General features: G+C 33.1%; 1 protein-coding gene across 8 annotated transcripts in view; it reads right to left on the reverse strand.

Annotated features, from left to right (window-relative positions):
* TRAPPC8 (trafficking protein particle complex 8) overlaps positions 1 to 12485 on the reverse strand; it is a 112220-nt gene that overhangs the window by 33031 nt on the left and 66704 nt on the right. For all 8 annotated transcript variants that reach the window (XM_021930013.2, XM_009192570.4, XM_003914279.5 and 5 more), the window contains 7 exons: positions 11844 to 12068; positions 10796 to 10904; positions 8291 to 8485; positions 7715 to 7845; positions 4706 to 4780; positions 4159 to 4285; positions 1945 to 2099 (listed from right to left, as the gene is read on the reverse strand). In XM_021930013.2, the coding sequence (XP_021785705.2) occupies positions 1945 to 2099; positions 4159 to 4285; positions 4706 to 4780; positions 7715 to 7845; positions 8291 to 8485; positions 10796 to 10904; positions 11844 to 12068 (1017 nt within the window). The remainder of the gene's footprint in view (positions 1 to 1944; positions 2100 to 4158; positions 4286 to 4705; positions 4781 to 7714; positions 7846 to 8290; positions 8486 to 10795; positions 10905 to 11843; positions 12069 to 12485) is intronic.

Here is a 12485-nt window from a genome sequence, read left to right on the forward strand (position 1 = left end):
TGTTACCTATATCACCACTACATATATAGGATTACTATCATAAAAATCATCCACTAAGAAGAAATAACATCCAATTAAAAGAGTTCCCAGCACTTTGGGAGGCCGAGGTGGGTGGATCACGAGGTCAGGAGATCAAGACCACCCTGGCTAACACGGTGAAACCCCGTCTCTACCAAAAATACAAAAAATTAGCCGGTGCATGCTGGCACCTTTAGTCCCAGCTACTCAGGAGGCTGAGGCAGGAGAATTGCTTGAACCTGGGAGATAAGAGATTTCAGTGTGTCGAGATCCTGCCACTGCACTCCAGCCTGGGTGACAGAGCCAGACTCGGTCTCCAAAAAAAAAAAAAAAAAAAAAAGAGTATAAGCAGGCAATCATATGAACACATGGAGGGGAAAAAAGTCACACAGACAAAAAACACTGATCAACCCTATCAGTTATCAGAGAAATGTAAATAAAACCGTCATTTTTCAATCTGATTTGCAAACATTAAAAAACAAAAACTGGTATTATCCAGAATGGCACAGATGTGAGGCAACAAGCACTCTCACTCTGAAGAAAAGTGCAATTTACTATAGCTTTGCTGAAGGTTATTTTGTAGTATATATTGCAAAATTTAAAATGTATATATCTCTCCACCCAGTAATTCCATTTTTAAAGTCTAGTCAAATCTAGAACATGGACAAAATATATACATAATGATATTTACTGCAAAATTGTCTGTACTGATGAAAAACTAGAAGTAAACCCATTAAGAGCATGAAAATATATTACAGTATATCCAAATAAAAGAATACCACATTTAATGGTTAAAAAGAAGACTGAGTTATGCTGTTAAAGACAAAAAGCAAGTACAGGATAAACATGTATAGTATGATTCCACTTATAATTATTACAACTATATATAAGTGGACAATGCAAGGTCTGAAAAGATAAACAGCAATTTAGTATCACTGGCACTTTTGGAGGTAGGTTGCTATCCTTGTAAATTCCCTACTAGATAGAATAACTCTTTAGGATGTGAGAGGAAGTGCCTCTTTTTAGTGTCCACCCTTACATTACATGACCCTACCACCTTTGCCCTGCTCCTCAGGTATAAGCCTGATCCAAAGTGGACCACATCTTTCCTCTAGAAACTTGAAATTTGAAGTGACACAAAGATTGAAAGTTGCTGGACTAGGGTTATATCAAAAGCAATGCTTTCTGGAGGCTTAAAAACATTTGCTCTTAAATTCCCTGGAGCTTCTGCCACTTCTTGTTTAGTATTATAATACGAAAGTATTACAGAACATATTATAATACTTTAATATAATAAAATTATAATAATAAAGTATATGTTCTATAAAACATAAAAATATATATTTTATATTATATAATATATATGTTCTATAAAATATAAAATATGGTAATACTTTAGTATTATAGAACAAGGTCCTTCAACTAAATAATACATTTCTCTTTCTCTGGCTATACTACCTAGCAATAGTTTCTATCTTTTGCAACTTTTAATTTGTATGGTATAAAAGTAGCACAGGATGGGATAAGAAGGTGAAGATAAGAAGAAGGTGAAGAAACACTGCTTTTTATTCAGACACTTCTATGTTGCTTAAGTTTTTTTATAAGCATTCATTCACAAATTATTTTTCATAACTTATGAAAAAGAGTCACTGATTTTTAAAATAGCCAGAGTTTTTTTTTTAGAAGTATTTTTCCCAATTTCCATTAATATTTTGAGGATTATATCTTATAGCCCGGCTATGACTTAATGGCAATTTGCATGATTGTCTTACATTGTGAATTAAATATATTTAACACTAGTTTAATGATAATTTAAAAGTATAGTTCAATGTAGTATCAAAAACCTCAGAGCCTAAAATTAATTTACTCAGAATATTTGCTCATATAGATACATTAAGTCCGCAAAATTTTTAAAAAGTGAAATACCTCTAACAGTGGCATTTCTTCTGTGATTATGGGATCTAAACGTCGATCAGGGCCATATTTAACAGATGTTTTCTCTTCTTTTGTGTTGTTAAGTCGAGGACCTTGAATTTCTAAATCCTGCTTCCCTCGGACTGACATACTCAAGGAATATTTTCCTGAAATAAAAAAAAAATCAATGCCCTAAAATAATTTGGTATGTTAACTGACATCAATTTAACTTGAATATGTGAATACTGTAAGTTTCAGATTATTTCTAGAAAAATTCTAGACAATTTTGATTAACATGATTAATCAAGGAATTTAATAGATTTTCATCTCATGTTTAACACCAACTAAGGTATGCTACTTAATTTCTCACTTGGTTTTAGATTTACTTTGCAAAAAAGACTACACATTACTCAACAGGAAGTCCTCTGAAATCTGTATTTAACCATGTGCCTATTAACTAACAAAACCTGAGAGAATAACTATCTTAGGCCCAATAATTTAATTTAGGCCATGAGAATGGATATCTATTCACAAAGAAAAGAAGTGGAAAGCAATGAAAAGGTCAACTTTTTACTTTCACTCATATTCAAATATATACACTAATTTGAATTATTTCTGGAATATAAATAACTGAATCTTCTCAAGAGACTGCACAAAGAAAATTAAATATAGCATAGTTTTCTCAAAATTAAACTTATTTAATATTCATGTGAAATTTTTCCCAAAAGCTTCCATGTAGTGCATATATGTGTGAAAAAACTTAGAGTATAATAACTATCTTTCTTGCAGGACTACTTAAAGCCTTTAATGTGCTGAAAGTCACTGTAATAATCTCAAATCAGATATAAAATATATTGATTCCCACACTTCATGTGACCGAAATCCTTATTAGCATTTTACATAATAATGAGCTACACTAAATCATGAAAACTCTGCTTAGAAGATAGGATTTTAACGGTTAATTCAGAGTCTCTTCCCATTAATATTATACATTAACATATAAAGTATTTTAATGCATATATTTGGTGCCTTAAATAAAACTACCATTTTACTGACAACCATAAATTTGTGTACTAGATTAAGATCCTAGTTATGTACAAGTGTGAAAAGAAAGGAGAGTCAAAAAGCTCTTAATATCCAGTTATCTTGCTTTAAAAATGCAATAAATTAGCATTTTTAAATTATAAATAATTTAAATTATAAATTATATAAATTACAAATAAACCTTGTCTGGTACTTGTCAACCAAAAAATACAAATACAGTACTAAAATGCAGACTACCTTACTCAATTTTAGTGCAAATTTTTTTCTTTAGTAAAATGTTTTAGTTTCTATGGATTCATTTCACTTATTTTTCTTAAATGATGTACTGAATTATCCTAGATATCCAGGCAAGTATATTTAAATGAAAGTCTAAAGAACCAACGAATTTTCCGTGTTCCCACTTTCTCAATGTTAATAATCAGCTTTTGTAAATGCTAAATTCATGTTTGTCAAGGACTATTTGTTATAAAATAAGACATATCTATTAAAATGAAGAGCCAGAAGTAGGAAGTTTCATGGTAAACTCCGTCTCCTAGCACTTTTCCAACTTAAACTCAAATTTAACTACATACAGTAATTACATGGTAATGTTAAATCGCGAAGGGTCCCCTGAGTTTAAAAAACAAAGAAAACTATGTTAAATGCACATACTGTGTAGTTTTACCCTTCAAAAATGTGTAGAACATACTGCATAGTGCACAAAGAATATCAGATTAACACTAAAGCCCTACTCTTTTTTCAAGACAGAAGATATAACTTAAGGTATTTAATATCCAACAATGTGGAAATATAGGTCTTTAATTTGTTCCATGTTTTATAAAAAGGAAATATTCAAAAAATAGAACATATTAAGATGGGTTTTATATTTGCAGCAGACGATCAATGGTTAGAATTTATTTGGTTAGAATTTACTAAATTTGGATCAATAACAGAAAAAAATGCATACAGTCTAAAAATTAACAAAAGAAAACATATCAGAAGGGAATCAAGTTGTTAATTTTTGACACTAGAGATGATGTCAGAAGTTAAAATAATCTAAATTTGTCATTCTTAGATCTGGCTAAATGCCTTTATTTAACGATACATTAAACCTATTTAGAAAATACCAGGTTTTTGTTCATTTTATTCTATAGAATGATTTAAGAAAGTTTTCTAATTGTTTACCAATGCTATAGCCTTTACCTGTGTGACATCCGGGAAGAGCACCAATGCCATCTACTGTCATAGAGCCCTGAATAGTGCCAAGATTATAAACAACTCCCAGAATATGCAGCTCCCCTATGTGATGGGGAAAGAGCTTTAGTCTTGCCTGTGGAGATATTTAAGTCACTCTTATTATGCTTTCATAATATCTTAAATAGCACAATACCTAATTCTATAATGTTGCAAAAACATAAACTCATGACCTAAAGTTTTAAAATGCCAATTAATTTATGAAAAGCATCCTCTTCAAAAGAAAATCTCTAAATTTAACAATTATAGGCCTAAACCCTCAATAATAACTTTTCATAAAAAGGACATCAAGGAGAAAGCAACAGGCTTCTCAGGAAACTAACAAATCGAAGACCACTGCAAATCACCAATTTCCTCCTGAGCAATTCCTATTTCCTAATCTTCCAAATTTTAGTTCTTAAGAAAACTAGAATATAAAATAAACTGAATAAAGATTTTAAAATTTGTTTTCATCTTACTTTCAGAAATGCATAAAGCAGAGAAATAAAATAATTACCACTTTTGATTCTTCGCCATTAATTAAGAACTCTGAAATAACTTCAGTTCCAATCATTTCAGGTTCACTTGTAACCTAAAAAATAAATTTCATAAATTATACATTCTAATGAGCAAAATATCAGATTAACACTCCTATATATCAATACTTTGAAACAATAACACTAATTGAAGTCTGCATTTACTAGGTTTTTTACCACATGCTGAGCTCTACACAAAATGTTTTTATTTCCACCCCTGGAGTAGACCCAGGCTATAGTAGGCACTCAATATATATTTTTTTCATTTTGTTCAGTCCAACTCAACTGAGAAGGATAAGCAATCGATTCAAAGATGCCACTATCCACAGACCTGTAATCTAACCTACTCAGGAGGCTGAGGCAGGAGAATCACTTGAACCTGGGAGGTGGAGGTTGCAGTGAGCCAAGACGGTGCCACTGCACTCCAGCCTGGGCGACACAGCAAGACTCTGTTTCAAAACAGGGGAGCATATCAAAGATGCCGCCACCAAGATAATAAAATCCTGAGAGAAAATACCTAGTTGCTCATAGTCAACAATGGCCAAAATGGTCATTTAATTTAATCTTACAATAATAGCAAATTTCTTCTTTTGCTCTGACCAGCCTCTTTTTCAAAATTGGTCAATTACATAGAAAAGGTAATGGTGGGCTAAGCACGATAAAGGCAGACAGGTGGACAAAAAGAGCAGTGGAAGAGAGGCGAAAAAGGCCTGTTTCCCCTAAAGCAATGACATTTCTCTGGTCATGTAGCAAAGCAGAGCTAACTGCCTCATACTGGCGATAAACCTGATCCTCATAAACACTATTATACTTTTACTATGACATCATTTAGCACAAGAAACAAAAAACTCCCTACATTCCAGTTCGGCATCTTAGTCCATCACCATCTTAGTCAATTTCTTCATTTCTTAGTCACGAAAAAATCCAAAGAGTTTGAAATTTATAGAAAAATATTATTTTAAGAAATACTTCATTATACAAAATGAAAATATTCACTTAACTTTAAACCTCCTTTCAAATCTCCCATATTGAATAAACTAATATACTTAAAAAGCTAACAAATCTTTTTAAAAACGTTTCCAAGTGTAATTGTTCATACTCTTCTAATGAGTATTCCAGGCATCCAAAACATTAGAAAATTGCAGAAGTTGCTAAAATTCAAGTCAGAATACAGTCTGGGAAATCTCAGTCATTCAAATTATTAACAATGAATATAAATAATACAAAATATCTTCAACAAATTTAACCAGCAAGACTTATTTATTTATTTATTTAATTTTATTGTTTGTTATTTGTTTTTTGTGTGTTTTTTTTGAGACAAGATCTTGCTCTGTTTCCCAGGCTGGAGTACAATGGCATGACCTCGGCTCACTGCAGCCTCAAGTTCCCAGACTCAAGCAATCCTCCCACCTCAGCCTCCTGGGTAGCTGGGACTATAGATGTGTATCACCACATCTGGCTAATTTTTAAATTTTTTGTAGAGATGGGGGTCTCACTATGTTGCCTAGGCTAAAGCAAGACTTAAAATAAATAAGGCAATCTTTAAAAAATCAAAACACTTGAGCACTAAAATGCTGGGGTATTTCCCAGTTCCAAAATCTCGCCCCCTTTATTTTTTGCCACATTATTAAAGCATTTAGCAAGGTAGTATTAAAAAAAAGCAAGTTATATAACAGATACTGATGAATAAACTAATAAATTAGTAGTTAAATATATGTGTGTGTGTGTGTGTGTGTGTGTGTGTGTGTGTATATATATATATTTGTCCAAGTTATTTCATTTATAGTCAGTTGGATATTAATAAACTACTTGGCCAGATCATTTCTGCTTCAAAATTAAATATCTTAAATATATAAAAGACTTATTAGACATGGAAATGAAAAGAAAAAATACAAATGAAGTTCTGAATAGACAATTCACAAAAGAGGAAAAACAAATACAAGAGTTCAACTTCACCAGCAATCAATGAAATGGAAAATAAAAGTTAAGATGGCATTTTTAAAATATCAAATCAATAAAGTTTTTAAGTAATACTGCTTACTGTCATAAAGATGAGACACCCAAACCCATATGCTGCTTAGTAAGAAGCTCATTGGTATGAACTTTTGTGAAACCAGCAGGGCACTAAAATACTTTTCCCTAAAATCTTCACTTCATGCCCTGGTATCTTCCCCACAGAAATAATCTAAAGGTAAAAAGCCACGCACAAAAATGTGCACCACAGAATTACTATGATAGTCAACAAATGGAACCTTCCAAAAAAAACTACCAAAGATAGTAAAATAGTTTATGAATCACCCATATGATGTAATATTATGCAAAAATAAAATATTAAGTCACTTTGATATCAGAATATGCCTATAAAACACAGAATGTAAAAAGCAACATACATAGCATGAAGGAATCCCAAATATGTGGGAAAAACATACAAATGAAAATAACTGGAAGCCTGGCGCGGTGGCTCATGCCTGTAATCCCAGCACTTTGGGAGGCTGAGGCGGGAGGATCATGACGTCTGGAATTGGAGACCAGTGTGGACAACATGGTGAAACCTCATCTCTACTAAAAATACAAAAATTAGCTGGGCGTGGTGGGTAAGCCTATAATCCCAGCTACTCAGGAGGCTGTGGCAGGAGAATCGCTTGAACCTGGGAGGCAGAGGTTGCAGTGAGCCGAGATCGCACCACTGCACTCCAGCCTGGGCAACAGTGCAAGACTCTGTCTCCAAAAAAAAAAAACTGGAAAGATACACAACAAAATGTTAAAGTGGTTATTTCTAAATATTATGAAGACAGATGGTTTCGCTTCTATTCCTTATGTTTTTCTGTATTTTCAATTTTCAAAAATAAGTACTTATCACAATTTTTATAACTAAGGAAAAATAAACCAAAAAGAAGTATAGCTCACTGAACAGAGTAAATTGAAATGTTACTACAGCATCTGTTAGGCTGTAACTGAAACATAATTACAAATACCTTTTAATAACTTACTAGTTGTTTAACTTCTTCATTATCCTTTTCACTGAAATCTTTAGGATGAAACTTCCAAAGTAATGACAAATCAGTCAACAAAAGTGGAACTTTCAAAGGGTTTCTAAAAGCCACTTCCACTGTAATTGGTTCTATTTAAAAAAAAAAAAAAAAAAAAAAGCCTCAATTAATAACTTTAATAAACATCACACCTCATGCTCAGCTTCGATTTTCTAAATGCATCTTGCTTTCATAGCTCTGCATTTCTGCCAAGACTGTCCTTTATCACCTTATAAATGTCCACGTATTAAGGATTCAGTTGTAATACTACATTACCTCCTTGAAAAGATTTCCCCAATTTCTCTGTACTAAAGGATGCCATTCCCTCTTCTATATTCCAACATCACATTGCAAATTGTTGTAGAAGAGTCCCCATTGTCTGGTTTTATAAATGCAGCTCAGTAAATTACGAGTTCCTAATTTATTTTTGCATCCCCAGCACCAATTATCTTTGCCAAACAATAAATTATCTTGATCAGGCTGTAAGTAAAACAAATAAACAAACAAAAAAAACAAATAAAAATTCAAGTATATCACCTTCTACAACAGCAAGTGGAAATCTTGAATTATCTGAGTAACTGTTCAAACAGTATTGTGTGGGATGAAAATTGGATGGAATTACTCCTTTGTTAACCACAGAAACAACTTGTTCCTCAAGTTCTCGCCACTGCTGAGAGGATTCAGAATCATATTCTTGATCAAGACTTACATGAGTAGCTGCTTGTTTTTCACCTAAAAAAAAATTTGTAACAACACGTTTATGAAGACTTGCCCACAAATAAAATGTACTTTAAATAAATATAAGGTACAGAAATAAACATATATATATACACATTCACTCTTGCCTATTTCTAATTCTGAGTGAAAAATATACTCTCATTAACCCTAGCTTATCTGGATTTTGCTTATAATATTGATGTTCTTTTCCTCCTGACTCTGAAAGAATGTATTTTCCCTTGTGTCCACAAGCAATTTTTATATGAAACATTTCAAATATACAGAAAAGGCATGGAGACTAATATAACAAATATTTGTATACTAAAATTTAACAAATGTCAACTTTTGCCTATGATCCCAAATATTTTTTATAAAACAAACATCACAGATAGAGTCAATGTCCTCTCTGCACTCCTCCCCTCAATCGTATTACTCTCCTTCGCCCCCACTGGCATTACTTCTTCGCAGAGGTATTCCAAAGTTAAAGTGTATCGTTTTCATCCAGGATTTTACCACATAAGTATATACAAAAACAATGCATAAAATTAGTTTGTATGTTTGAAACTTATACTGTAATTGACTCCTCACTCAACATCATGTTGTGGGAAATGTAGAATTAGCATGAATTCTCATGTACTGCAGCGTAAATCCATTATGTGAATATACAAAAATATATCAATTAATTCTCTATTAGGAATTCTAGTTCTTTCACTCTTTTGCTATTACAAACAATGCTACTACGAATATGACAATTTTTTTAAAAAAAAATACTAAATCATATCTCAAGGAGAAACATACTGATTAAATTCAAATATAACAGCATTTAAAATTACAAAGTTTAACAGCCATCAAGAGCTTTAAAATATATGTATTTATACAATACATTTGTATAGATTTAGGGGGTACACGTGATGTTTTGTTATACAGATATATTTCCCTGGTGGCAGTCTGGGCTTTTAGTGTAGCTATCAACCAAATAGTGTACATTGTACCCATAAGTAATTTCTCATCCTTCACTCCCTACCCTCCCAAGTCTCAATGTCTATGTGTACACATTATTTAGCTCCAAACCCACTGATCAACGAGAGCATGTAGTATTTGACTTTCTGTTTCTGAGTTATTTAACACAAAATAATGAAAAGCTTAATATATTTATACTTTTGTTCCATTATTGCCATCCTAGGGCTCAATCCTAAAGAAATAATGCTGCATTTTTAAAATAGTCTTAAAAGAACAGAACACTGGTAACAGAACATTGGTATTCTCTGCTTCCATGTACATTTGAAAATTTTCATAAGACATTTAAAAAACAAATTTTATCTACAAAGATGTCCATCACAATACTTTTTTTTTTTTTTTTGGAGACAGAGTCTTGCTGGAGTGCAGTGGTGCGATCTCAGCTCACTGCAACCTCCGCCTCCTGGGTTCAAGCATTTCTCCTGATTCAGTCTCCCAAGTAGCTGGGACTACAGGTGCATGCCACCACGCCCAGCTAGTTTTTTGTATTTTTAGTAAAGACAGGGTTTCACCATGTTGGCCAGGATGGTCTCAATCTCTTGACCTCATGATCTGCCCACCTTGGCCTCCCAAAGTGCTGGGATTACAGGTGTGAGCCACCACGCTTGGCCACAATATAATTTTATATAAGCAACAGATGGAAACAGTCTATATATATCAAGTGGATGTTAAAATAAAGTACTTTATAAGCACTGAATAGAGTATCTTACTAACATTAAAAGTTTATGAAGATTATATAATAACAAAAGCATTATTTATGTGAGAAAAGCTGTTGTAATTACAACTGTTTTGTTTTCATTGTTTTTAGTTTTTAAAGCTGGGAAGAAAAACACCAAAATAGTAGTTATCTTCAGGTGGCAGGACAAAAGAAGTAATAAAGAGCTATTCATTTTCTCTCTTTTTTTTTTTCTTTTGAGACAAAGTTTCACTCTGTCGCTGGGCTGGAGTGCAGTGTTGTGATCTTGGCTCACTGCAACCTCCGCCTCCCAGGTTCATGCCATTCTCCTACCTCAGCCTCTTGAGCAGCTGGGACTACAAGTGTGTGCCACCACACCCAGCTATTTTTTTTGTATTTTTAGTAGAGACAGGGTTTCACCATGTTAGCCAGGATGGTCTCGATCTCCTGACCTCATGATCTGCCGGCCTCAGCCTCCCAAAGTGCTGGGATTACAGGAATGAACCAACCGCGCCTGGCTGAGCTATTAATTTTCAAATATTCAACTATACATCGTTTTTTAAATGGAGAAAGGAAAAAAAGTTTTTTTTAAATTGTCATTAGGTAATTAGGCTAAATAAAACTTCACTAACCATCTGCTGGTCGTCTGTCATGGCCAAAAAAAACCCGTGTTGCTGAACTGTTAATATATGGTAAAGGAAGCTGTGGCAAAGGACCATCTGGTGACAGCTGACTTACATTCTGAGAGAAATATAAAAGGGAAAAAAAGAGGTAGTTTTTGTGAAAATGGTATTTTTGTTTCCTCATTTCTTAATACACAAGGCATTAAAAAGATGTTAAGCAAGAATATTAAGATATATAATTACTAGTTTTATTTCACGTATCAGTCATAAAATTTTACAACTCGGAAGAACTTCAGATATTTATTCTGTCTCAAAAGAATCTTACTGAGGCTACTCAGCTAATTATCTGGATGTTAAACGTGCAAAATTTATTTTAGTAAGCGTTTTACTTCTTATGACTCATTATAGCATCCTATCTGCCAAAATTCTAACCCATATAATTTCAAATTAATAAAGTCTAGACCCTAAGGGTAGTTATTTTCTGCAGGATAGATATAATATGCTCTATTCATAGGCCCTGGGAAAAGATTTACAACTTCCCATTTTTTCCATAAAACAATGCTTTATATGTTGTATCTGCTTGCCTCAGTGAAACAGTCCTTCTTCCTGTTAACTTTTTTGCATTGCACCATAATAGCCTGTCTACTTTCCACAGATCCATACCTCCTCATCTTTCACAAGGAAAAGAACATAGAATGTCCATCTCCAAAGGATGGTAAAGAGAACCCACTTAAAACCAACTGTAAAATCAGTTATGAGTCTATAAAAGCATGATGAATAAAGAATCCAGAAAACCCGTGGAATCTTTTTTTTTTTAAGATCCTAAGAATAACCATAAATCAAGTATTCATTGTAATATTAAAATTCTCTTTTCAAGAACTGTGGAAGGGGCGATGTAACCAAGATCTATAGCCAAGAAGCCTAGCCTGCCACAGCTTGTTTATGACTGATAACTACATATATTCTAATAAAACTATCCTAAGATAAGGTAATAAATAAACACTTTTCACTAAAATACAGTTTCAATATCTACTCCTGAATGAAAATAAGCATTCACCTTGTAAACATAAAGATATTCTCTGAGGAAAGCCCCTTGTTGAGCAGCAGATTGTTTACTTTCATTGATTAAAATATGCCTAAAAGCAGACACAGCATTGTCCAGTTGTCTAAGAGTATAGGACTGGCGCCCAATAGTGAAGTTAATGTGATCCTCTGCAAGAGACCAGCCTTTTCCTTTATAAACTTGCATGGCTTGACAATAACAGCGTAAAGCATGCTTTTTCTGTAAGAAAATAAACAAAATAATGTATTATACTCCAAATTTGTTTGAACTAGAAAAAACAAATACAAACACACACACAGAAACAATTAAGTAACTGGTTCTTCCTCTAAGGGAGACTGGGATAATGAAGAAAATAAAACTAACATTTATGATAATCCCTTCACAACTCTATACGGCATGATATAGATTAAGTTACCTGAGCCATTTTGTGTGTGTGTGTGTGTGTGTGTGTATGTGTGTGTATGTTAGAGAGGAGTAGGGAACATAAAGGAGGGTAAGGGAGACCAGACTGCTTTGACATCTGCCCACTACTTCTCCGAGCCACAATTTCAAAACGTCAACTTCAGAGGAAAGAGTTTACTTCTCAACTTGATTTTATCTACCTCAAATTCTTTCTGGAAAAAAGCCAAGGAATAT

This window comes from Papio anubis, chromosome 19 (genome assembly GCF_008728515.1).
Source record: "Papio anubis isolate 15944 chromosome 19, Panubis1.0, whole genome shotgun sequence".
NCBI classification, from domain to species: Eukaryota; Metazoa; Chordata; class Mammalia; order Primates; family Cercopithecidae; genus Papio; species Papio anubis.